Source organism: Coccinella septempunctata, chromosome 8 (assembly GCF_907165205.1).
Source record: "Coccinella septempunctata chromosome 8, icCocSept1.1, whole genome shotgun sequence".
In the NCBI taxonomy this organism is placed as follows: domain Eukaryota; kingdom Metazoa; phylum Arthropoda; class Insecta; order Coleoptera; family Coccinellidae; genus Coccinella; species Coccinella septempunctata.
This window is the reverse complement of record NC_058196.1, coordinates 5,076,514-5,103,892: the sequence shown is the minus strand read 5'-3', so window position 1 is coordinate 5,103,892 and position 27,379 is coordinate 5,076,514. Positions and strand designations below refer to the sequence as shown.

Here is a 27,379-nt window from a genome sequence, read left to right as displayed (position 1 = left end):
TAGGGCAAATAGATGCTCTGCTGAGGGAAACTCACCCATACGCCCAAATGTACTCTACCCTAGGTCAAGTGGTTCGTGACACACGACGAACCAGTGGTAACGATTCCGTTCCGCAACTTGGCCTATATTTCCACCAACAACCAGGAACCAACAGGAAGGTCTACGCGGCACCTTCCACTTCCACCGAAATCGGCGCTATTTTTCGTACAGTCGACGGGGATATACCTCCACCAGGCACAGTTCGTGTGAATTTAATAAGTACAAGTAATAGTTTCCAAATTAAGGATATCCCAAAATTGTCTCCAATTGTTGATGCTCTCTGTTATCCACTACTTTTCCCTAACGGAGAATTGGGATGGTCGACTGGGTTGCAGAAAACAATTGGAAATAAACGGATTTCAAAATTAGAATTCGAGTGCTACCGTCTGATGATTCGTGCAAATCATTTTAACCCGATCCTTCTTTCTGGACGCTTGGCTCAACAGTTCATCGTTGACAAATACGTTGAGTTAGAAGGTTTCCGATTAAATTTTTTGCGAACACATCAGAAGGAATTACGCGTCGAGAGCTACGTCGGGCTCCAAGATTATATTGCGCGAAGAACGGTAGTGGAACCAGACGGTGGTGAAAGAATAGGTAGAGTTACTATCCTACCGAGTTCGTTCATCGGAGGGGCACGTTTCATGCAGCAAAATTATCAAGATGCAATGGCCATTGTAGCAAAATATGGCAGACCCTCCCTTTTCGTCACTTTCACCTGTAACCCCAACTGGCGTGAGATCACTGAAAATATGGGAAGTAAACTGTTGAATCCTCAGGATAGACCGGAACTAATCGCGCGAGTGTTCGATTTAAAAAGGAGGGCATTTTTCGAGGATATATTGAAATTCAAAATTTTCGGTGATGTGATCGCTTACGTTTACGTTATAGAATTTCAAAAACGCGGTCTTCCTCATATGCACTGTCTTCTGACTTTGGCAGATGAATATAAACTGCGAAATTCTGAGGATGTAGACAAGCTGATTTGCGCCGAGCTACCAGCCGAAAACACCCGGCTTTTTGATATTATAATGTCCACCATGATTCACGGACCCTGTGGTGATCGCGCACCGGATTCTCCATGTATGGTCGACGGACAGTGCACCAAGCATTATCCCAAAGAGTTTTCGGAAATTACCAAAATTAATTGTGCGTTGCCCGTATATAGGCGAAGAAATGACGGTCGCACCGCGATATTCAAAAGAAACAAAGGAATGTGTGTGATAGATAACAGAGACGTAGTTCCGTATAATCCATATTTATCCATGAAATATCAATCTCATATAAACGTGGAAGTGATAACTTCAGTAGGAGCTATCAAATATGTTTTCAAATACATAAATAAAGGTCCTGATGCTGCCGTTCTTCAGTTGCGAAATGAGGTCGTTTGGGACGAAATCCAAGCATTCATTGATTCCCGCTACATCTCTTCCGGTGAATCAGCTTGGAGATTGTTGTCTTTCCATATTCAAGACAAAAGTCATACAATCTATAGGTTACCCGTCCATTTGCCTGGAGAACGTGAGGTATATTTTGAAGAAGGGGAAGAGATGACAGCGTTACAACGTTCAAAACTCAGTCGTTTGGAGGCGTATTTCGAACTTAATGTGAACGATCCTAGCGCACGTGAATGGAAGTATTGTGAAATACCTCTCCTTTATTCTTTTAATGCCACCCAACATCGCTGGGTTAGACGTTTGAGAAAACGATCTGTAATACCTAGGATGTACACTATAAGTCCGAAGTACATAGAAAAGTTTAATTTGCGTATTTTGCTCCTTCACGTTCCAGGAGCAAAATCTTTTAATGATTTAAAATCCTTCGGCGGCACATTATATTCTACGTTTAAAGAAGCGGTACTGGCCAGAAATCTGATAGCGTCAGATTCGGAGTGGTTCAGAACTCTGGAACACGCAGCCCTGGTAGAAATGCCCGGGTGTATGCGGAAATTATTCGCGTACATGCTGTGTTTCTGTGAGATCGGCGAACCACTGTCACTTTGGAATGAGTTCAAGCGATTCATGATAGAGGATTATGTGAGGAAAGGTATCTCAGAATGCCAATCTGAAGATTGCGCTCTGCGTAGAATCGAGAAGACATTACGTTTTCTGGGAAAAACTCTCAGAGACTTTAATCTGCCGGAGCCGACCTCAAGTTCGGGAGTCAACGTTACCAACACCAACGACGACGATGAGACTTCGAGAACGGAGTCGTCAGATTCAAGTCTTGGGAGTTTGAACCAGGAACAACGCAATGTGTTCAACAAAATCATTTCTGCGGTCGAGTCAGCGGCGTTAGGTGTAGATAGATATTTCTATCTCCAAGGCAGTGGTGGTACGGGAAAGACTCATCTGTATAACACGTTGCTGGAATATTGCGAGGAACGGCATATACCAACTCTTGCCGTAGCCTTCACTGGGATAGCTGCGTTATTGCTCAGAAACGGAAGAACGGTCCATTCGACGTTCAGGTTGCCATTACATCTGAATGCATCTTCCCGCTCCTCTATAACGGCACAATCCCAGGAGGCTGACCACTTGAGAAAAATTCGGCTTATAATTTGGGACGAAGTCTCTATGGCCAGTTACCATGTCCTTAATATTGTGGACGATCTACTTCGAGATGTATGTATGGACCCCCGGCCTTTCGGAGGTAAATGCATACTACTTGGAGGAGATGTTAAACAGCTACTTCCAGTAGCTTCTGGTCGTGTAGAACAAATCGAGCTCTTTTTCACAAATTATAGGTTCTGGAGAGTTTTTCAAGTGGTCCATCTGATGACCAATATGCGTGTAAATGCAGGTGGGGAGGATTTCACCCGGTGGCTAGAAGATCTGGGCAGGGGTACCACCAACACCCAAATCGTCAAAGACAAGGACACAAAAGATGGTGATTTTGTTAATCTGCCAGATCGTTGTCTGACGGTTGATGTTGTTAGAGAGATTTACGGACAGCTTCACGCTCTTACACCACAGCAACTCGCACAGCGAGCTATTCTCTGTCCCAAGAATGAACATTGTAATTTACTCAATGACAAAATTCTCGAATCGTTTCCCGGAAAGACCTTCGTTATTCACAGTAACGATAGCGTGGCTTCGGGTGATGAAGACGAGGTGGCAAACTTTCCGGAAGAATATTTGAACAGCATAACACCAAGCGGAATGCCTCATCACAAACTCAAACTCAAAGTAGGTGTACCGGTTATACTTCTTCGAAATTTATGTCTTGAAGATGGATTGATTAACGGTACACGACTACTGGTGTTAGCTGTGACAGATATGTTGATAACAGCCGAGATCGTCACCGGCCGTTTTTGCGGGAGAAGAGTTCTCATTCCTAGAATGGATCTAACTTCTTCCGACCAAAACTTGCCGTTTGTACTGAAAAGACGACAATTTCCGTTGAAACTTTGCTTTGCCCTCACCATTAATAAAGCACAGGGGCAAACATTTGAACGCGTTGGCATATACCTAGCGAGTCCTGTCTTTTCTCATGGACAACTCTATGTGGCTTTCTCAAGAGCTCGCTCTTGGGATTCCGTGAAGGTAGAAGTGGTAAAGACAAAACATCAAGGGTATTTGCTCAAATCATCTAAAAAAGTTTTTACTAAAAATATAGTGTTCGGTAACATTTTGAATTCTATCCAAAATGGGTAATCCTATTTTTGATCAATTTTTCAAATCAATCCATCGATTTTCGGAAACAGCAAAATTGCACAATCATCATTTTCAAAATTGCTTTTTTTTCCAAATTGTTCGTTAATTACCTCATTGAGTAAATTGAAATCAAATTCTCAGGATGAAAATTAATCGCTGTCCGACCTCATGCGCGCGCTTTATTATCCCTATCAAATGAATTTCTTCGTCAAAATTTTCTGTGATTTCTGGCCCTTTTCAAAATCAATTCATCGTTCGTCTCGAAGTTCATACCGACAATATTCTTCATTATACAAAATTTTCACGTTTCGCAACCATTAACAATTAAATCATTCTTTTCCAAATTCAGCATAACCCGTTCGCATTCTTTGTTTAATATTTTTTTTGTAACGTATTCTCAACCCAATTTTTTTCAAAATTCCCATTTTCCCTCATTCTCAAGCAATTCACACTTATTAACGCATCATCTTTCGATATTCCACGTTTTTCGAAATTTATTCCAAATTTCTATTTCCAAATTGTTTTCCAAATTCTCATTCATTATTTCATGGATAAATTATGGATTATATGGTAACTTAACTGTTTCTATTCACACTTCAAATCACACAAACAAATCTCGGAAAAACCCAAAATTTTTATATTTCATATCAATAACCCCCTACCCCTATCTTTTTTCGTTATTATATATTTTTTTAATTGTTTCCATTCGTCAAAATTGTTGAATCATAACCTTTTCCACCTTTTCACATATTCCTAATAATCTTTTAGGCACAATTATTCAAAATTTTTCGAAAAAAAAATTTCTTCGTCTTTTTTTTTGAGTTTCTGGAATTCACTCTGAATTATCATGTCGGGAAATATTAACGGAGGTGCATTTAACTTTACGGAAGACCATACCATATTTTCTAGGGCCATATAAACGTAAGTATTTCCAAATTAATTTTTCTATCTAATAACTCAATTCAATTTGAAATTTTCAGATCATCATCAAGGAATAAAGGAGAAAGCTGACGAAAACCAACCAACCTTATCCCATCTGTTGCATAGCTGTTATTCTTATGTATATATTGTGTATATATTGTTAGTAATACATATAGAATTGTTTTTAATTTTTGTAATGTATATAGAAATGTTTTTAATGTTTGTAAACACGGGGAGACAGGGTTTTTTCTGCTGAGGTTTTTCCCTGAGCTTTTATATCATACGCAAAACAGTATGGTACCCCGTTGCACTAACCCAGCAAAATTGATTAAGTATTTTTTTAATATTCGATATAATAATATTCACTTTCGAAAACCAATTAAATTTGAATATATCTTTCATCTTTCCATTGTTTTCTTAATATTCAATTTTAGATTTTCGAAGACAGGTTGTGGTATGTTACTCAAAGATTTGATAAACTGACTACTCAAATTATGTATATGTTCTAATTGATTTTAATGCATTGGAATATATGCGCATAACACAGTCTCCTATTAAACACACTAACTTTGTTAGAAGTTTCAGATGAAATAATAATGGTCCTAATAGACCATGCATCGATAGTTTGTTGAAATCAGGTTGTTGAGGAGTTTTGAAAAACATAATAATATACAGGGTGTTTTATTTGAAATGAAGCGGATAGACTGAATGAAACTGCACGAATCACCCTGTTAATTAAATTTATGTTTAACATTCAGGCGTTGGAGTAATCAAGTGGGTTTTAGCCCGAAAAGGCGTCTCAGCCCAAAAAGTCGAATCAGCCCGAAAAGGCGAATCTACCTACAAGGTGGATCTCCTGGCTATACTGATCTGCCAAAAAAGGTTGATCTATCAATAAAGGTAGATCTATCAATAAAGGTAGATCTATCAATAAAGGTAGATCTATGGGCTTACTAGTTAATTAATACTATAACGTTGATAAAAAATGATCACTGAATCGTATCAAATTTTTTGCCATGTTGAAGTATCGGGGGAGGGTGTGGGAAATTTGAAATGGTGAGCGCCGAAGGCGCGTGGCCGGGTAGAGCGGTACATGGAACGCAAGAGTAAGAATCGAGCTTTCCGAAAATGCCTAGATCGTATTTTTACCCCGTCTAGAAATGTCCGAAAATTGCGTGAGAAAATCGCGAAATTCACGATTTTCGCGAAAAGATACCAAAATGATTTGATTAGCTTGAGAGATCCGCGGTAGCTCGAGAGCCGGGATGGGTGTCGAACTAAGCTCGAAGAACCCGAAATTAAAATAGGCCTGTTTTTTTTCCCGGAGCCCGAACGATATTACCTAAAAAAGCGTAAGAATTTCGAAAATTTTTGACGTCTACGAAAATTTGATAAATTAATTTCCAAGAGCATAGAAGTAATTTCCATCACGTCTGACGTTTCGAAAGGGGTTTTTGCAGTTTTCGGAAACTCGAGTCGATTATTATATGAATAATGCCAAAATAGGGAAGATAAATGCTAGAGAATCATTCTCCATATCCTGTAGCATCTCCAGGTACCCATATTTCGGCTCGATATGTACAGGTAAGTTTGCAATTTTCGATATTACGAAACCACCTCGGTTAAGCACCGTTCAGAACCTTCGTTTTGGCCCTGAATATTTTCAGTCATTTCGTGATTTTTAGCGTTGAAATTGCCAAGATAAATTTATATTAGGAAAGTCGAGGTCACTATTCAGCCAAAACTAACTTAAAATTTTATAATTTCCATAATTTTTCAATTCGTATAACGTGTTTTCCTGTCATTCAGGTAGAAGTGTTGAGTGAGTTTCATTTGACTGTTGACAGACCGTGAAAAAATTGATGTAAATTTTTAAGGTTTAATTATTATTGAAATTAAAGGATATATTTACTACATTTCTCCCCGTACAATAGCATAGCAGTGATAGCACTTCGAAGCTCACATCACAGATGAATTTCTCCCCATAATCCGAAAGTTAGGTTATTATTGAATTTCCAGATATGAAAGACAGTTCTTGGACGTGAATCTGTATCAAAATCAGATGTAATAACAATAACTGATAGTTTATTTTGTCACTAACAATACTTATTTTTCAGGCACATATAAATTCATCATATCAAGAAATGTATGAAATTCACAAATGTCAAATATCATCTCTCGGAAAGTCTCATTTTATATAAAAAAAGCTTCTTCAGGGGTAAGCTTCTGAGCAATTGTTTCAGAAGAGTTAGTATTTGAAGTATATGATCCATTTGTCAAGTTTACATAATGGATTTCAGATTAAATTACATGCAAACTCACAGAATGAGAAACATCCTTAATCTTGGTGTATGAACATAAGAATTTCTAGATAACAAACGGTTCTTGGGGGTGAGTCTGCACAGAAAATCGACCAGGAGATTCTATATTTTATAATTGAAATTTATTTTCAGGCATATATAAATTTATCAGATCAAGAAATGTATAATATCATCTCTCGGACAGTGTTATTTGGTAAAAAAAAGTTTTTTCAGAGTAAGTTCATAAAGCAATTCGTTCAGGAGAGTTTCCATGTGAAGTAGATGATCTATTTCTCTTCTTTTCAACTGAGTACATCAGATTTCTGACAACGTTCAAGCAATTGGGTAGTGTATGGAGATGATTTTCTTAGTCTAGATTTATGGCAAAATACGTTTTGAGATAAGTTATTCTGTTGGAATTATATAATGATTATTGAAACACAATCTATGAGTGAGCTTTTGCGTTAAAATTCTATGTTTATAGACATTTGTCGAGTTTTCTCATTCAAGGTAAGATTTTTCTCTTATCGTAGAGAGAGGGACTCTGTAGGTTTTTGTTCGAAATAAACTGAATTAAATGTTATAATACTTGAAATCTTCATAATTAGGCTTCTTTTCAATTCCATATAACAGATTTTGGCCAATTTTCAAGCTTTTAGATTAGTGTACAAGGATTATTCTATTCGCTCATTCCAGATAATAGGAGAAATGTTTTCAATTAACTCATTCAAGTGGAATAATAAAATGATTATTGGGATGATAAAAAGATTATTGAAACACAATCTATGAGTAAGGTTTTACGTAAAAATTCTATATTTATATAGACTTTCGCCAAGTTTTTGTCATTTGAGGTTAGTTTTTTTTCTTATCGTAGATGAAGGGATTTTGTAGATTTTTGTTCAAAATGAACTGAATTAAATATTATGATGCTTGAAATTTTTTTAATTAGGCTTCTTTCCCATTCCATATAACAGATTTTGGCCAATTTTTAAGCTTTTTGATTATTGTACGAGGATTATTGTATTTAATCATTCCAGATAAAAGGAAAAATGTTTTCGAATAACTTATTCGAGTGGAATGATTTAATGATTATTGGAATACAATGGCAGGGTGTGTTTTTTGCGTTAAAATTCTACTTTTATAGACTTTTGGCCAGTTATTCTCATTTCAGGTTAGTTTTTTGTTTCATCGTAGAGAAAGAACTTTGTGAGTTTCAATTCAAGATGAACTGAATGCATGGAATCTCCGTTATAAGGCTTCTGTCCAACTGAATATAACTGATTTTTGCCAATTTTTGAGCAGTGTATGAGATTATTTGTTTTCTTTCGTGAAATTTGCGACAATGCCTGTATATATCGAACGGTGTGAGTTATGTGTGATACTCAGTATTGTATAGTATTCGCGTATCATTAAGTGCGAGGGCCGTAGGCCCGAGCTACGGGCGGAAGGCGAATCGCGAGGGCCGAAGGCCCGAGCTACGGACAAAAGGCGAATCCGTCCATGAAGGCGAATCTACCTACAAGGTGGATCTCCTGGCTATACTGATCTGCCAAAAAAGGTAAATCTATCAATAAAGGTAGATCTATGGGCTTACTAGTTAATACTATAACGTTGATAAAAAATGATCACCGAATCGTATCAAATTTTTTGCCATGTTGAAGTGTTGGGGGAGGGTATGGGAAATTTGAAATGGTGAGCGCCGAAGGCGCGTGGCTGGGTAGAGCGGTACATGGAACGCTAGAAGAAGAATCGAGCTCTCCGAAAATGCCTAGATCGTATTTTTACCCCATCTAAAAGTGTCCGAAAATTGCGTGAGAAAATCGCGAAATTCACGATTTTCGCGAAAAGGTGCCAAAGTTATTTGATTAGCTTGAGAGATCTGCGGTAGCTCGAGAGCCGGGATGGGTGTCGAACTAAGCTCGAAGGACCCGAAATTAAAATAGGCCTGTTTTTTTTCCCGGAGTTCGAACGAAATTTCCCAAAAAAGCGTAAGAAATTTGAAAATTTTTGACGTCTACGAAAATTTGATAAATTAATTTCCAAGAGGCCAAGAGCATAGAGGTAATTTCATCACGTCTGACGTTTCGAAAGGGGTTTTTGCAGTTTTCGGAAACTCGAGTCGATTATTATATGAATAATGCCAAAATAGGGAAGATAAATGCTAGAGAATCATTCTCCATATCCTGTAGCATCTACAGGTACCCATATTTCGGCTCAATATGTACAGGTAAGTTTGCAATTTTCGATATTACGAAACCACCTCAGTTAAGCACCGTTCATAACCTTCGTTTTGGCCCTGAATATTTTCAGTAATTTCGTGATTTTTAGCGTTGAAATTGCCAAAATAAATTTATATTAGGAAAGTCGAGGTCACTTTTCAGCCAAAACTAACTTAAAATTTTAAAATTTCCATAATTTTTCAATTCCTATAACGTGTTTTCCTGTCAAGTGTTGAGGGATCCTTAGGCCAGTTTCATTTGTCTGTTGACAGACCGTGAAAAGATTGATGCAAATTTTTAAGGTTTAATTATTATTGAAATTAAAGGATATATTCAATATATTTACTACATTTCTCCCCGTACGATAAAACTTCGAAGCTCTCATCACAGTTGAACTTTTTTCCATAATCGGAAAGTTAGGTTATTATTGAATTCTGAGATATAAAACACAGTTCTTGGACGTGAATCTGTATGAGAGATCGGATATTATAACTGATAGTATATTTTGTCACTAATAATACTTATTTTTTTCAGGCACATATCAATTTATCAGATACAGAAATGAAAAAATCCTAGGATGGCAATTATCATCCCTCGGAGAGACTGTATTAGGAATAAAAAACCTTCTTCATGGGTAAAGTCCTGAAGCAGTTCGTTCAGGAGAGCTTCTATTTGAAATATATGATCTATTTTTCAAGTTTACATAATGTATTTCATATTAAATTACATACAAACTCATAGAATGACAAATATGTTTACTTGGTGTATAAATATGAGAATTTATAGATAACAACCTGTTCTTGGGGGTAAGTCTGTGTATAAAATCAACCAGGATATTCTATATTTAATAATTAATATTCATTTTCAGGCACACATGAATTTGTCAGATCATGAAATGTAAAGCAATGTCAAAAAAGCATGTATCGGTGAGAGTTTATTGAAATAAGAAAGGTTCTTCATGGATAAGCTTCTAGAGCAATTCGTTCAGGAGAGTCTTTATTTGAAGTATATGATCTATTTTTCAAGTTCACTTAATATATTTCAGATTAATTACATGCAAACTCATAGAATGTCAAATATCGTTTTTTCAGGTATATAAACATGCGATTTTATACATAACACACCGTTCTTGGGGCTAAGTCTGTATAGAAAATCAACCAGGAGGTTCTGTTTTTCATAATTAATATTGAGTTTCAGGCACACATAAATTTATCAGATCATGAAATGTCATGTCAAAAAAGCATGTATCGGAGAGAGTTAATTGAAATAAAAAAGGTTCTTCATGGATAAGCTTCTAGAGCAATTCGTTCAGGAGAGTTTTTATTTGAAGTATATGATATATTTTTCAAGTTCACATAATATATTTCATATACATTACATGCAAACCCATAGAATGACAAATATCCTTTTTTTAGGTATATAAACATGAGATTTTATACATAATACACCGTTCTTGGGGCTAAGTCTGTATTGAAAATCAACCAGGAGGTTCTGTATTTCATAATTAATATTCAGTTTCAGGCACACATAAATTTATCAGATCATGAAATGTCATGTCAAAAAAGCATGTATTGGAGAGAGTTAATTGAAATAAAAAAGGTTCTTCATGGATGAGCCTCTAGAGCAATTCGTTCAGGAGAGTTTTTATTTGAAGTATATGATCTATTTTACAAGTTCACATAATATATTTCATATACATTACATGCAAACCCATAGAATGACAAATATCCTTCTTTAAGGTATATAAACATGAGATTTTATACATAACACACTGTTCTTGGGGCTAAGTCTGTATAGAAAATCAACCAGGAGGTTCTGTATTTCATAATTAATATTCAGTTTCAGGCACACATAAATTTATCAGATCATGAAATGTCATGTCAAAAAAGCATGTATCGGAGAGAGTTAATTGAAATAAAAAAGGTTCTTCATGGATGAGCTTCTAGAGCAATTTGTTCAGGAGAGTTTTTATTTGAAGTATATGATCTATTTTACAAGTTCACATAATATATTTCATATACATTACATGCAAACCCATAGAATGACAAATATCCTTCTTTAAGGTATATAAACATGAGATTTTATACATAACACACTGTTCTTGGGGCTAAGTCTGTATAGAAAATCAACCAGGAGGTTCTGTATTTCATAATTAATATTCAGTTTCAGGCACACATAAATTTATCAGATCATGAAATGTAATGTCATGTCAAAAAAGCATGTATCGGAGAGAGTTAATTGAAATAAAAAAGGTTCTTCATGGATAAGCTTCTAGAGCAATTCGTTCAGGAGAGTTTTTATTTAAAGTATATGATCTATTTTACAATTTCACATAATATATTTCATATACATTACATGCAAACCCATAGAATGACAAATATCCTTCTTTAAGGTATATAAACATGAGATTTTATACATAACACACCGTTCTTGGGGCTAAGTCTGTATAGTAAATCAACCAGGAGGTTCTGTATTTCATAATTAATATTCAGTTTCAGGCACGCATAAATTTATCAGAAATGTCATGTCAAAAAAGCATGTATCGGAGAGAGTTAATTGAAATAAAAAAGGTTCTTCATGGATAAGCTTCTAGAGCAATTCGTTCAGGAGAGTTTTTATTTGAAGTATATGATCTATTTTACAAGTTCACATAATATATTTCATATACATTACATGCAAACCCATAGAATGACAAATATCCTTCTTTAAGGTATATAAACATGAGATTTTATACATAACACACCGTTCTTGGGGCTAAGTCTGTATAGTAAATCAACCAGGAGGTTCTGTATTTCATAATTAATATTCAGTTTCAGGCACGCATAAATTTATCAGAAATGTCATGTCAAAAAAGCATGTATCGGAGAGAGTTAATTGAAATAAAAAAGGTTCTTCATGGATAAGCTTCTAGAGCAATTCGTTCAGGAGAGTTTTTATTTGAAGTATATGATCTATTTTACAAGTTCACATAATATATTTCATATGTTTTACATGCAAACTCATAAAATAACAAATATCCTTTTTTTTAGGTATATAAACATGAGATTTTATACATAGCACACAGTTCTGGGGGGCTAAGTCTTTATAGAAGATCAACCAGGAGGTTCTATATTTCATAAGTAATATTCATTTTCTGATACTGCTCAATTTTGTTTTGAAAGAATTTTCTCAATTGGAAAAAACTGGAACAACGCCTGATTTCAAGGAACGCTGTTAGACATATATGTTATGTGATAATCTCTATCGTATATTATTGAAATAGGAAAATCATTTTATATTTTTGATCAATATATTTTCACTGGCTATTTTTTTTCTCTCATTCCCAATTCCAGTAGTCTGTTAATTCATAATCGATGTAATTTTTTACAAATAATAAATGGATTATTCTAAGTAAATCAGAATATATAACTTGAAGCTGTAAATTTACATTGAAGTTGAATAAATACGACGCTCCAGAAATATAAAATAAAATGACATGAGAAATTCAATCCAAATTTCGATTTCGAATAAACTGTCGTGTAGCTTTCGATCATAGACATGAAAGCTCTTAGCCATAGAGTGCTCTTAGTTGGCACTGCTGTTATCTTTCACTTCTCCAAAATTAGTGCTCTGTGGTTCAAACAACAGAAGTTCTAAAAAGCTTGCATTTCCTATCACATAAATTGGACATATTTATTATTTTGAAATACCTGTCATGATTTGATATAAATGTTAAGGGAATTGAAGCTTTTCTAGAAATGAATGAGTGCCATTCTTGTGAATCAAAAATAAATGTCAAGTCGTAAACAATCTTAGAACATAGAATTCTTATTACTTTACAATGAAATACGCACAGTTTGAGATTTTCTGTTTTATTCGCAGAGAGAGGCTTGAAAAACAGCGAATTTTCGTATGTCGTCATTTCCGTTTCGCGATATTTAAATACCATTGATGATGAATTTTCCACTTGGAATAATATTTGGGGAATTTATTGATGTTTGAAATATTGATTTTTTATTTAAATGATGGGATTAGACATGAATGGGATAATTTTTGAACTTATATACTTTGTTGCAAAAAACCGGAAGTAACTTTTGATTTTTGAGTTGATCTGATTGGATTTCACGAATTGGTTCCTATGGCAACTAGAATACTTTTTAGGTGAAGAACTCGGAATAAGCGCCCTTTTGAATTTCAGGTTTCAAAAGACAGCTTGTGTTGTGTTACTCAAGGTATTATTACTATTATTACTTCGAACTAATTATAGATTCAGTTAATAATTATCAAAACTAGCTCGATTTCAAGTAATCAATTCATTTTCCTATACATATTTATCAATACTAGAATAATTTTTTGAAAAATTTCACATTATATAGATATAACTATTGGGTATTCCAGAAACAAGATGGTGATATAGCATAATTTTTCTCAGAAAAAATTCAAAATCTTGAAGGAATGTTATGAAGTTGTTGAATAGTTTCGAATGATTTTTTGGATTTTAAAACAAATTTATATTATCATTATTCCCCCGTTTATTCGATATATTTAATATACTATTATCGATTCAATAGGTACCACATATAATAATCTCCAGAAGGATTTTGGACTTTGCGAAACATAGAAGGTAAGAAATAGTGTCATTCAATTTTATAAGAAAGTTTCGTTAATTAAATCATTCAGAAGTGGATATGAATAATCCTGCAGTAGGCAAACCAAAATTTGTTACTGAAACCACTAATTTTCCACGTGAAACGTTTCTCTTTTTGGTTCATATATATTTGCGAGACATAGGTACACCCAACACCAGAAATGACCTACGTATGAAAGGTTTATCTGAAACGTTTCTATGAAAATGTTTCTGAATTGAAAATACAAACGTTCCAAATTGAAAATTACGGTCCCTTATTCTAGCTTAAAGCTTCCTTGTGTGTCATTTTTAATAGGACAAAAGATTGTGACGAATTAATAACACATTACAAATTGACTTATTTCAGCTTCGAGCCGAATCATGAAGAGAAGGAAGAGAGGAGCAAGCAAATTGAGTAAGCAAACGAGGAAGGGAAAGAAAGTTTTCGTTCCAGGTATTTGAGATATTTTTGTATAATATTTTTTTTCGACTTTTTCACAAATGAATCAGAAATCTGTGGAATTTTATAGAATCTGAAAATGTTTTCAGAAAAATTCAATGAGTGTTATATTTTCCAATATGCCTTTTCACCTTCAATACTTTGGAAAATTAATTATCTTTCATTCAAGAACAATAAATTACGAAATATAATATTCAAATTTAGCATATTCTACAGCAATTCCATATTATAACTAAATTTCATTATATCCAATGAGAGTTCAATGTTTCATAAAACTACTAATATATCACATGAATTGAAAACATTCACTCACGTTCAGTAAATTATATTTATTTTATTACTTTCAAATTCAGATATTTCTGATGGAATTGGAATAGCAGGAACCAGCAAGGACAAAGTAATGACTCCGTTAATTTCATCTTCTCAACGTGATAATAATGATGAAAGGCAATCCGTGATATTCAGAACCATCATAAGAGGTTCTCGAAACCAAAATGATTTACGATTTAGTCCGGATTCCAGAGGTCACCAATGTACTGCAATCGCGGCAGTTGCATTGGCTTATAGCAAACTTCTCCCCTTCAATTCTTGGTGCACTGCGATCATAGATAATATTTTGGATTACGGGGATAAATTATATTTAAAATCAATTTTTTCGCGGAATTTACCCGTTTTTAATCAGTTGTTAGTTGTGGAGGTGTTTCCAAAGTTCAAAATCAATAACGTTTGTTTTTCATTGCATATAAATGAGGAAGATTCAGTTGTGGGTCATATAAACATTGAAAATCATGAAGAATTCGATATTCCGTTAGCGCAAGGTCTACCACAGGTTTTTCGAAATTATACTTCCGCTATATTTACGTCTGGGGAATTATCTACCTGTATAGGAAAAATAGCGAACTCCTATTATCTATTTGATTCTCACAGTCGTGGGGCGAACGGTGAATGTATAGAAGAGGAAGGTAAAACATGCTTGCTCAGCTTCAATAATCTCCAATATTTATTGAATTATTTATTGCAAAATTATTCTCCTGTTCTGCTCTACAATTTGACTCCGATAGAGGTGCGAATGGTTTCTGTGGATAATTTGTCAGATGGAGACCAGTATTATTTACTGGAGGAATACGATTCCTCCTCATTTGGAGTCGTTCCATCTGAAAGAATATCTACAAAAGCAGTTTTGTCATCGATGATATCGGAAAATTGCGAAGTTGGACAGGACGATAATTACGAAACGGAAACCTCTACGTCTGTTGTGTGTGATGTCGCTGAACATCAGGAGGACACGCCTGCCCATTACCTTGAGGCGCTTAGTAGTGAGTGCTCTTTCTGTGGAGCTCTATTTTTTCGCACCGAGAATATGATTTGCTGCAAAAGAGGCGCAGTGAGCCTTCCGGTGAGTACCGCTTATCCGGACCTGCTGAAGGCTTTGATCATGAACAACCACCCTCAATCGAAGAACTTCATACAACATATAAGAAGTTACAACACGCTGCTCGCCCTTGGCTCCACGACAATCGTTCAAAGAGAAGGTTTGGCGAGAGGAGCCCCTGTTGTTGTGGTCTCAGGACAGATATACCACCGAGTAGGCGATGTTTGTCCATCCGATCCAGCATTTGGATCGCTGTATTTCGTGGATTCAGGAGAAGCCACGAAGAAGAGGGCATCAAAAGGAGTTGGAGACGGTTGCAACCCCCGATTATTAGGGCAAATAGATGCTCTGCTGAGGGAAACTCACCCATACGCCCAAATGTACTCTACCCTAGGTCAAGTGGTTCGTGACACACGACGAACCAGTGGTAACGATTCCGTTCCGCAACTTGGCCTATATTTCCACCAACAACCAGGAACCAACAGGAAGGTCTACGCGGCACCTTCCACTTCCACCGAAAACGGCGCTATTTTTCGTACAGTCGACGGGGATATACCTCCACCAGGCACAGTTCGTGTGAATTTAATAAGTACAAGTAATAGTTTCCAAATTAAGGATATCCCAAAATTGTCTCCAATTGTTGATGCTCTCTGTTATCCATTACTTTTCCCTAACGGAGAATTGGGATGGTCGACTGGGTTGCAGAAAACAATTGGAAATAAACGGATTTCAAAATTAGAATTCGAGTGCTACCGTCTGATGATTCGTGCAAATCATTTTAACCCGATCCTTCTATCTGGACGCTTGGCTCAACAGTTCATCGTTGACAAATACGTTGAGTTAGAAGGTTTCCGATTAAATTTTTTGCGAACACATCAGAAGGAATTACGCGTCGAGAGCTACGTCGGGCTCCAAGATTATATTGCGCGAAGAACGGTAGTGGAACCAGACGGTGGTGAAAGAATAGGTAGAGTTACTATCCTACCGAGTTCGTTCATCGGAGGGGCACGTTTCATGCAGCCAAAGATTATAACTCTATAATCTTTGCCTAACTCTATAATCTTTGCATGCAGCAAAATTATCAAGATGCAATGGCCATTGTAGCAAAATATGGCAGACCCTCCCTTTTCGTCACTTTCACCTGTAACCCCAACTGGCGTGAGATCACTGAAAATATGGGAAGTAAACTGTTGAATCCTCAGGATAGACCGGAACTAATCGCGCGAGTGTTCGATTTAAAAAGGAGGGCATTTTTCGAGGATATATTGAAATTCAAAATTTTCGGTGATGTGATCGCTTACGTTTACGTTATAGAATTTCAAAAACGCGGTCTTCCTCATATGCACTGTCTTCTGACTTTGGCAGATGAATATAAACTGCGAAATTCTGAGGATGTAGACAAGCTGATTTGCGCCGAGCTACCAGCCGAAAACACCCGGTTTTTTGATATTATAATGTCCACCATGATTCACGGACCCTGTGGTGATCGCGCACCGGATTCTCCATGTATGGTCGACGGACAGTGCACCAAGCATTATCCCAAAGAGTTTTCGGAAATTACCAAAATTAATTGTGCGTTGCCCGTATATAGGCGAAGAAATGACGGTCGCACCGCGATATTCAAAAGAAACAAAGGAATGTGTGTGATAGATAACAGAGACGTAGTTCCGTATAATCCATATTTATCCATGAAATATCAATCTCATATAAACGTGGAAGTGATAACTTCAGTAGGAGCTATCAAATATGTTTTCAAATACATAAATAAAGGTCCTGATGCTGCCGTTCTTCAGTTGCGAAATGAGGTCGTTTGGGACGAAATCCAAGCATTCATTGATTCCCGCTACATCTCTTCCGGTGAATCAGCTTGGAGATTGTTGTCTTTCCATATTCAAGACAAAAGTCATACAATCTATAGGTTACCCGTCCATTTGCCTGGAGAACGTGAGGTATATTTTGAAGAAGGGGAAGAGATGACAGCGTTACAACGTTCAAAACTCAGTCGTTTGGAGGCGTATTTCGAACTTAATGTGAACGATCCTAGCGCACGTGAATGGAAGTATTGTGAAATACCTCTCCTTTATTCTTTTAATGCCACCCAACATCGCTGGGTTAGACGTTTGAGAAAACGATCTGTAATACCTAGGATGTACACATAGACTTATAATACATGGACTCACTGTCACGTGACTTTTCAGTAGATCGAGGGGTTGTATGCATTAGAGAGAGAAGGGCTTATGCGTTTTGATCGAACAAGAAAGAGATGAACTGATTCCTTGTGGGCAATGTCAAAATCATATGATGGATATTAACGCAGACGTTGCCCACAAGGTGTTCATACGTTGAGTATTATTCACATTATATTTATTCTTGAATGAAACTCACATAATTTTTATATTTTCCATTTCGAAGGAATGTTAAGGAATTCCTGTTTGCCTTCTCGGAAGCTTGTTGAACATTTATTATGGAAAATTTTTACAATTTTCGCAGACTTTGCCCACAAGGTGTTGATAAGTTGATTATTATTCTCATTACATCTATTTTTGACTAAAACTCACATATTTTTTGACATAATTGATTTCGAAGGAATGCTATGGAATTTCTGTGTGTCTTCTCGGAAGCTTGTTTAAAATTTATTGAAGAAAATTTTCGCATAAACTTGTGTTCTATAACCTTTTGACAGCTTGCCCACAAACTTTCCATCTTATTCAACCAACCGACTTCTCTCTCACATGCGGAGTCCATGTTATTTATAAGTCTATGGATGTACACTATAAGTCCGAAGTACATAGAAAAGTTTAATTTGCGTATTTTGCTCCTTCACGTTCCAGGAGCAAAATCTTTTAATGATTTAAAATCCTTTGGCGGCACATTATATTCTACGTTTAAAGAAGCGGTACTGGCCAGAAATCTGATAGCGTCAGATTCGGAGTGGTTCAGAACTCTGGAACACGCAGCCCTGGTAGAAATGCCCGGGTGTATACGGAAATTATTCGCGTACATGCTGTGTTTCTGTGAGATCGGCGAACCACTGTCACTTTGGAATGAGTTCAAGCGATTCATGATAGAGGATTATGTGAGGAAAGGTATCTCAGAATGCCAATCTGAAGATTGCGCTCTGCGTAGAATCGAGAAGACATTACGTTTTCTGGGAAAAACTCTCAGAGACTTTAATCTGCCGGAGCCGACCTCAAGTTCGGGAGTCAACGTTACCAACACCAACGACGACGATGAGACTTCGAGAACGGAGTCGTCAGATTCAAGTCTTGGGAGTTTGAACCAGGAACAACGCAATGTGTTCAACAAAATCATTTCTGCGGTCGAGTCAGCGGCGTTAGGTGTAGATAGATATTTCTATCTCCAAGGCAGTGGTGGTACGGGAAAGACTCATCTGTACAACACGTTGCTGGAATATTGCGAGGAACGGCATATACCAACTCTTGCCGTAGCCTTTACTGGGATAGCTGCGTTATTGCTCAGAAACGGAAGAACGGTCCATTCGACGTTCAGGTTGCCATTACATCTGAATGCATCTTCCCGCTCCTCTATAACGGCACAATCCCAGGAGGCTGACCACTTGAGAAAAATTCGGCTTATAATTTGGGACGAAGTCTCTATGGCTAGTTAATACTATAACGTTGATAAAAAATGATCACCGAATCGTATCAAATTTTTTGCCACGTTGAAGTGTCGGTGGAGGGTATGGGAAATTTGAAATGGCGAGCGCCGAAGGCGCGTGGCCGGGTAGAGCGGTAAATGGAACGCAAGAGTAAGAATCGAGCTTTCCGAAAATGCCTAGATCGTATTTTTACCCCGTCTAGAAGTGTCCGAAAATTGCGTGAGAAAATCGCGAAATTCACGATTTTCGCGAAAAGGTACCAATTTGATTTGATTAGCTTGAGAGATCCGCGGTAGCTCGAGAGCCGGGATGGGTGTCGAACTAAGCTCGAAGAACCCGAAATTAAAATAGGCCTGTTTTTTTCCCGGAGCCCGAACGATATTACCTAAAAAAGCGTAAGAATTTTGAAAATCTTTGACGTCTATTAAAAATCGAGTGACATTCCACAAAATTAAATTATTTTCTATTGATTATCAGAGAAAATTAAGTGAAAGTGCACTTTGACAATCGATGTCAGCTTGTGATTTAAAGGTTAACGTCAGTTTTGACGGCTTGGCAGCGATCACAGAACGAGGTGCCTTGAATCGATCGGGCTTTTAAAAAACGTTTTTGGCCTAGATATTTATAAAAGGGGAATCGAGCGAGGGCCGAAGGCCCGAGCTACGGACGAAAGGCGAATCTGCCAGTAAAGGTGAATCTACCTACAAGGTGGATCTCCTGGCTATACTAGTTAATACTATAACGTTGATAAAAAATGATCACTGAATCGTATCAAATTTTTTGCCACGTTGAAGTGTCGGTGGAGGGTATGGGAAATTTGAAATGGCGAGCGCCGAAGGCGCGTGGCCGGGTAGAGCGGTATATGGAACGCAAGAGTAAGAATCGAGCTTTCCGAAAATGCCTAGATCGTATTTTTACCCCGTCTAGAAGTGTCCGAAAATTGCGTGAGAAAATCGCGAAATTCACGATTTTCGCGAAAAGGTACCAATTTGATTTGATTAGCTTGAGAGATCCGCGGTAGCTCGAGAGTCGGGATGGGTGTCGAACTAAGCTCGAAGAACCCGAAATTAAAATAGGCCTGTTTTTTTTCCCGGAGCCCGAACGATATTACCTAAAAAAGCGTAAGAATTTTGAAAATTTTTGACGTCTATTGAAAATCGAGTGACATTCCACAAAATTAAATTATTTTCTATTGATTATCAGAGAAAATTAAGTGAAAGTGCACTTTGACAATCGATGTCAGAGTGTGATTTAAAGGTTAACGTCAGTTTTGACGGCTTGGCAGCGATCACAGAACGAGGTTCCTTAAATCGATCGGGCTTTTGAAAAACGTTTTTGGCCTAGATATTTATAAAAGGGGAATCGAGCGAGGGCCGAAGGCCCGAGCTACGAACAAAAGGCGTATCGCGAGGGCCGTAGGCCCGAGCTACGGACGAAAGGCGAATCTGCCAGTGAAGGTGAATCTACCTACAAGGTGGATCTCCTGGCCGTGCTAGTTAATACTATAACGTTGATAAAAAATGATCACTGAATCGTATCAAATTTTTTGCCACGTTGAAGTGTCGGTGGAGGGTATGGGAAATTTGAAATGGCGAGCGCCGAAGGCGCGTGGCCGGGTAGAGCGGTAAATGGAACGCAAGAGTAAGAATCGAGCTTTCCGAAAATGCCTAGATCGTATTTTCACCCCGTCTAGAAGTGTCCGAAAATTGCGTGAGAAAATCGCGAAATTCACGATTTTCGCGAAAAGGTACCAATTTGATTTGATTAGCTTGAGAGATCCGCGGTAGCTCGAGAGCCGGGATGGGTGTCGAACTAAGCTCGAAGAACCCGAAATTAAAATAGGCCTGTTTTTTTTCCCGGAGCCCGAACGATATTACCTAAAAAAGCGTAAGAATTTTGAAAATTTTTGACGTCTATTAAAAATCGAGTGACATTCCACAAAATTAAATTATTTTCTATTGATTATCAGAGAAAATTAAGTGAAAGTGCACTTTGACAATCGATGTCAGAGTGTGATTTAAAGGTTAACGTCAGTTTTGACGGCTTGGCAGCGATCACAGAACGAGGTGCCTTAAATCGATCGGGCTTTTAAAAAACGTTTTTGGCCTAGATATTTATAAAAGGGGAATCGAGCGAGGGCCGAAGGCCCGAGCTACGAACAAAAGGCGTATCGCGAGGGCCGTAGGCCCGAGCTACGGACGAAAGGCGAATCTGCCAGTAAAGGTGAATCTACCTACAAGGTGGATCTCCTGGCTATACTAGTTAATACTATAACGTTGATAAAAAATGATCACTGAATCGTATCAAATTTTTTGCCATGTTGAAGTGTCGGTGGAGGGTATGGGAAATTTGAAATGGCGAGCGCCGAAGGCGCGTGGTCGGGTAAAGCGGTAAATGGAACGCAAGAGTAAGAATCGAGCTTTCCGAAAATGCCTAGATCGTATTTTTACCCCGTCTAAAAGTGTCCGAAAATTGCGTGAGAAAATCGCGAAATTCACGATTTTCGCGAAAAGGTGCCAAAGTTATTTGATTAGCTTGAGAGATCCGCGGTAGCTCGAGAGCCGGGATGGGTGTCGAACTAAGCTCGAAGAACCCGAAATTAAAATAGGCCTGTTTTTTTTCCCGGAGCCCGAACGATATTACCTAAAAAAGCGTAAGAATTTCGAAAATTTTTGACGTCTAAGAAAATTTGATAAATTAATTTCCAAGAGCATAGAGGTAATTTCATCACGTCTGACGTTTCGAAAGGGGTTTTTGCAGTTTTCGGAAACTCGAGTCGATTATTATATGAATAATGCCAAAATAGGGAAGATAAATGCTAGAGAATCATTCTCCATATCCTGTAGCATCTCCAGGTACCCATATTTCGGCTCAATATGTACAGGTAAGTTTGCAATTTTCGATATTACGAAACCACCTCGGTTAAGCACCGTTCAGAACCTTCGTTTTGGCCCTGAATATTTTCAGTAATTTCGTGATTTTTAGCGTTGAAATTGCCAAAATAAATATATATTAGGAAAGTCGAGGTCACTATTCAGCCAAAACTAACTTAAAATTCTAAAATTTCCATAATTTTTAAATTCCTATAACGTGTTTTCTTGTCATTTATGTAACAGTGTTGTGGGAGCTTTAGGCCAGTTTCATTAGACTGTTGACAGACAGTAAAAAAATTGATGCAAATTTTTAAGGTTTAATTATTATTGGAATTATTAGAGGATATATATAATATATTCACTTCATTTTTCTCCGTACGATAGCACTTCGAAGCTAACATCACAGTTGAATTTTTTCCCTTAATGGGAAAGTTAGGTTATTATTGAATTCTTAGATATAAAACACAGTTCTTGGACGTGAATCTGTATGAGAGATCGGATATTATAACTGATAGTATATTTTGTAACTAATAAATACTTATTTTTTTCAGGCATATATAAATTTATCAGATACAGAAATGAAAAAATCCTAGAATGGCAATTATCATCCCTCGGAGAGACTGTATTAGGAATAAAAAACCTTCTTCAGGGGTAAAGTCCTGAAGCAGTTCGTTCAGGAGAGCTTCTATTTGAAATATATGATCTATTTTTCAAGTTTACATAATGTATTTCATATTAAATTACATACAAACTCATAGAATGACAAATATGTTTACTTGGTGTATAAATATGAGAATTTATAGATAACAACCTGTTCTTGGGGGTAAGTCTGTGTATAAAATCAACCAGGATATTCAATATTTAATAATTAATATTCATTTTCAGGCACACATGAATTTGTCAGCTCATGAAATGTAAAGCAATGTCAAAAAAGCATGTATCGGTGAGAGTTTATTGAAATAAGAAAGGTTCTTCATGGATAAGCTTCTAGAGCAATTCGTTCAGGAGAGTCTTCATTTGAAGTATATGATCTATTTTTCAAGTTCACTTAATATATTTCAGATTAATTACATGCAAACTCATAGAATGACAAATATCGTTTTTTCAGGTATATAAACATGAGATTTTATACATAACACACCGTTCTTGGGGCTAAGTCTGTATAGAAAATCAACCAGGAGGTTCTGTTTTTCATGATTAATATTCAGTTTCAGGCACACATAAATTTATCAGATCATAAATCACCGTTCACACTGTTCTTGGGGCTAAGTCTGTATTGAAAATCAACCAGGAGGTTCTGTATTTCATAATTAATATTCAGTTTCAGGCACACATAAATTTATCAGATCATGAAATGTCATGTCAAAAAAGCATGTATCGGAGAGAGTTAATTGAAATAAAAAAGGTTCTTCATGGATGAGCTTCTAGAGCAATTCGTTAAGGAGAGTTTTTATTCGAAGTATATGATCTATTTTACAAGTTCACATAATATATTTCATATACATCACATGCAAACCCATAGAATGACAAATATCCTTTTTTAAGGTATATAAACATGAGATTTTATACATAACACACTGTTCTTGGGGCTAAGTCTGTATAGAAAATCAACCAGGAGGTTCTGTATTTCATAATTAATATTCAGTTTTAGGCACACATAAATTTATCAGATCATGAAATGTAATGTCATGTCAAAAAAGCATGTATCGGAGAGAGTTAATTGAAATAAAAAAGGTTCTTCATGGATAAGCTTCTAGAGCAATTCGTTCAGGAGAGTTCTTATTTGAAGTATATGATCTATTTTACAAGTTCACATAATATATTTCATATACATTACATGCAAACCCATAGAATGACAAATATCCTTCTTTAAGGTATATAAACATGAGATTTTATACATAACACACCGTTCTTGGGGCTAAGTCTGTATAATAAATCAACCAGGAGGTTCTGTATTTCATAATTAATATTCAGTTTTAGGCACACATAAATTTATCAAATCATGAAATGTAATGTCATGTCAAAAAAGCATGTATCGGAGAGAGTTAATTGAAATAAAAAAGGTTCTTCATGGATAAGCTTCTAGAGCAATTCGTTCAGGAGAGTTTTTATTTGAAGTATATGATCTATTTTACAAGTTCACATAATATATTTCATATACATTACATGCAAACCCATAGAATGACAAATATCCTTCTTTAAGGTATATAAACATGAGATTTTATACATAACACACCGTTCTTGGGGCTAAGTCTGTATAGTAAATCAACCAGGAGGTTCTGTATTTCATAATCAATATTCAGTTTTAGGCACACATAAATTTATCAGATCATGTAATGTCATGTCAAAAAAGCATGTATCGAAGAGAGTTAATTGAAATAAAAAAGGTTCTTCATGGATAAGCTTCTAGAGCAATTCGTTCAGGAGAGTTTTTATTTGAAGTATATGATCTATTTTACAAGTTCACATAATATATTTCATATACATTACATGCAAACCCATAGAATGACAAATATCCTTCTTTAAGGTATATAAACATGAGATTTTATACATAACACACCGTTCTTGGGGCTAAGTCTGTATAGTAAATCAACCAGGAGGTTCTGTATTTCATAATTAATATTCAGTTTCAGGCACGCATAAATTTATCAGAAATGTCATGTCAAAAAAGCATGTATCGGAGAGAGTTAATTGAAATAAAAAAGGTTCTTCATGGATAAGCTTCTAGAGCAATTCGTTCAGGAGAGTTTTTATTTGAAATATATGATCTATTTTACAAGTTCACATAATATATTTCATATGTTTTACATGCAAACTCGTAAAATAACAAATATCCTTTTTTTTAGGTATATAAACATGAGATTTTATACATAGCACACAGTTCTGGGGGGCTAAGTCTTTATAGAAGATCAACCAGGAGGTTCTATATTTCATAAGTAATATTCATTTTCTGATACTGCTCAATTTTGTTTCGAAAGAATTTTCTCAATGGGAAAAAACTGGAACAACGCCTCATTTCAAGGAACGCTCTTAGTCATATATGTTATGTGATAATCTCTATCGTATATTATTGAAATAGGAAAATCATTTTATATTTTTGATCAATATATTTTCACTGGCTATTTTTTTTCTCTCATTCCCAATTCCAGTAGTCTGTTAATTCATAATCGATGTAATTTTTTACAAATAATAAATGGATTATTCTAAGTAAATCAGAATATATAACTTGAAGCTGTAAATTTACATTGAAGTTGAATAAATACGACGCTCCAGAAATATAAAATAAAATGACATGAGAAATTCAATCCAAATTTCGATTTCGAATAAACTGTCGTGTAGCTTTCGATCATAGACATGAAAGCTCTTAGCCATAGAGTGCTCTTAGTTGGCACTGCTGTTATCTTTCACTTCTCCAAAATTAGTGCTCTGTGGTTCAAACAACAGAAGTTCTAGGATGCGTTCACAAACTTACTCAGAGCAAGCTCTGAGTAAGCTCCAGAGATATTCTATATCTCTGGTAAGCTCTGATTATCCGAAGCGTTCACAAACGTACTTTTAGTTCCTCAGAGTATGCTCTCTGAGCATTACCATACTCATGCTCTACCAGAGACAAGAGACTCTTTCCCTTTCTCTATGTGCTCTACTCTCGGAGTAAGTTTATGAACACACCCCTAAAAAGCTTGCATTTCCTATCACATAAATTGGACATATTGGTTATTTTGAAATACCTGTCATGATTTGATATAAATGTTAAGGGAATTGAAGCTTTTCTAGAAATGAATGAGTGCCATTCTTGTGAATCAAAAATAAATGTCAAGTCGTAAACAATCTTAGAACATAGAATTCTTATTACTTTACAATGAAATACGCACAGTTTGAGATTTTCTGTTTTATTCGCAGAGAGAGGCTTGAAAAACAGCGAATTTTCGTATGTCGTCATTTCCGTTTCGCGATATTTAAATACCATTGATGATGAATTTTCCACTTGGAATAATATTTGGGGAATTTATTGATGTTTGAAATATTGATTTTTTATTTAAATGATGGGATTAGACATGAATGGGATAATTTTTGAACTTATATACTTTGTTGCAAAAAACCGGAAGTAACTTTTGATTTTTGAGTTGATCTGATTGGATTTCACGAATTGGTTCCTATGGCAACTAGAATACTTTTTAGGTGAAGAACTCGGAATAAGCGCCCTTTTGAATTTCAGGTTTCAAAAGACAGCTTGTGTTGTGTTACTCAAGGTATTATTACTATTATTACTTCGAACTAATTATAGATTCAGTTAATAATTATCAAAACTAGCTCGATTTCAAGTAATCAATTCATTTTCCTATACATATTTATCAATACTAGAATAATTTTTTGAAAAATTTCACATTATATAGATATAACTATTGGGTATTCCAGAAACAAGATGGTGATATAGCATAATTTTTCTCAGAAAAAATTCAAAATCTTGAAGGAATGTTATGAAGTTGTTGTAGGTGTACCGGTTATACTTCTTCGAAATTTATGTCTTGAAGATGGATTGATTAACGGTACACGACTACTGGTGTTAGCTGTGACAGATATGTTGATAACAGCCGAGATCGTCACCGGCCGTTTTTGCGGGAGAAGAGTTCTCATTCCTAGAATGGATCTAACTTCTTCCGACCAAAACTTGCCGTTTGTACTGAAAAGACGACAATTTCCGTTGAAACTTTGCTTTGCCCTCACCATTAATAAAGCACAGGGGCAAACATTTGAACGCGTTGGCATATACCTAGCGAGTCCTGTCTTTTCTCATGGACAACTCTATGTGGCTTTCTCAAGAGCTCGCTCTTGGGATTCCGTGAAGGTAGAAGTGGTAAAGACAAAACATCAAGGGTATTTGCTCAAATCATCTAAAAAAGTTTTTACTAAAAATATAGTGTTCGGTAACATTTTGAATTCTATCCAAAATGAGTAATCCTATTTTTGATCAATTTTTCAAATCAATCCATCGATTTTCGGAAACAGCAAAATTGCATAATCATCATTTTCAAAATTGCTTTTTTTTCCAAATTGTTCGTTAATTACCTCATTGAGTAAATTGAAATCAAATTCTCAGGATGAAAATTAATCGCTGTCCGACCTCATGCGCGCGCTTTATTATCCCTATCAAATGAATTTCTTCGTCAAAATTTTCTGTGATTTCTGGCCCTTTTCAAAATCAATTCATCGTTCGTCTCGAAGTTCATACCGACAATATTCTTCATTATACAAAATTTTCACGTTTAGCAACCATTAACAATTAAATCATTCTTTTCCAAATTCAGCATAACCC

General features: G+C 36.1%; 1 protein-coding gene and 5 long non-coding RNA genes across 14 annotated transcripts; all 6 read left to right on the top strand.

The window, feature by feature from the left end:
* LOC123319572 lies at window positions 1-27,379 on the top strand. The gene is made up of 2 exons (XM_044906620.1): window positions 1-3,231; window positions 26,559-27,379. Exons 1-2 carry the CDS (start codon window positions 48-50, stop codon window positions 27,020-27,022), a joined length of 3,648 nt encoding a protein of 1,215 aa, XP_044762555.1. The 5' UTR covers window positions 1-47; the 3' UTR covers window positions 27,023-27,379.
* On the top strand, window positions 3,698-5,025 carry LOC123319585. The gene is made up of 2 exons (XR_006538541.1): window positions 3,698-4,616; window positions 4,676-5,025. It is a non-coding gene; the product is annotated as an uncharacterized LOC123319585 (long non-coding RNA).
* LOC123319574 lies at window positions 9,419-25,187 on the top strand. Of its 9 annotated transcripts, none has more exons than XR_006538525.1 (8): window positions 9,419-9,555; window positions 9,670-9,941; window positions 10,004-10,140; window positions 10,227-10,274; window positions 10,975-11,198; window positions 23,387-23,524; window positions 24,040-24,182; window positions 24,912-25,187. It is a non-coding gene; the product is annotated as an uncharacterized LOC123319574 (long non-coding RNA). The 9 variants fall into 9 exon arrangements; XR_006538522.1 differs by lacking the exon at window positions 24,912-25,187 and adding exons at window positions 24,269-24,316; window positions 24,693-24,707 and having other exon boundaries at window positions 9,445-9,941; XR_006538516.1 differs by having other exon boundaries at window positions 9,444-9,941.
* On the top strand, window positions 10,460-10,684 carry LOC123319595. The gene is made up of 2 exons (XR_006538555.1): window positions 10,460-10,598; window positions 10,651-10,684. It is a non-coding gene; the product is annotated as an uncharacterized LOC123319595 (long non-coding RNA).
* Window positions 11,797-12,440, top strand: LOC123319591. The gene is made up of 2 exons (XR_006538551.1): window positions 11,797-11,845; window positions 12,165-12,440. It is a non-coding gene; the product is annotated as an uncharacterized LOC123319591 (long non-coding RNA).
* On the top strand, window positions 22,487-23,297 carry LOC123319592. Its single transcript, XR_006538552.1, has 3 exons — window positions 22,487-22,501; window positions 22,617-22,888; window positions 23,274-23,297. It is a non-coding gene; the product is annotated as an uncharacterized LOC123319592 (long non-coding RNA).

What these genes read in the sequence shown, in the direction of transcription:
- LOC123319572 (XM_044906620.1), top strand. Translation starts at nt 48, where the DNA reads ATGTACTCTACCCTAGGTCAAGTGGTTCGTGACACACGACGAACCAGT. An exon ending in CAAACTCAAACTCAAAGTAG is followed by an intron (nt 3,232 to 26,558) that starts GTGTACCGGTTA and finishes AAGTTGTTGTAG; the next exon opens with GTGTACCGGTTATACTTCTT.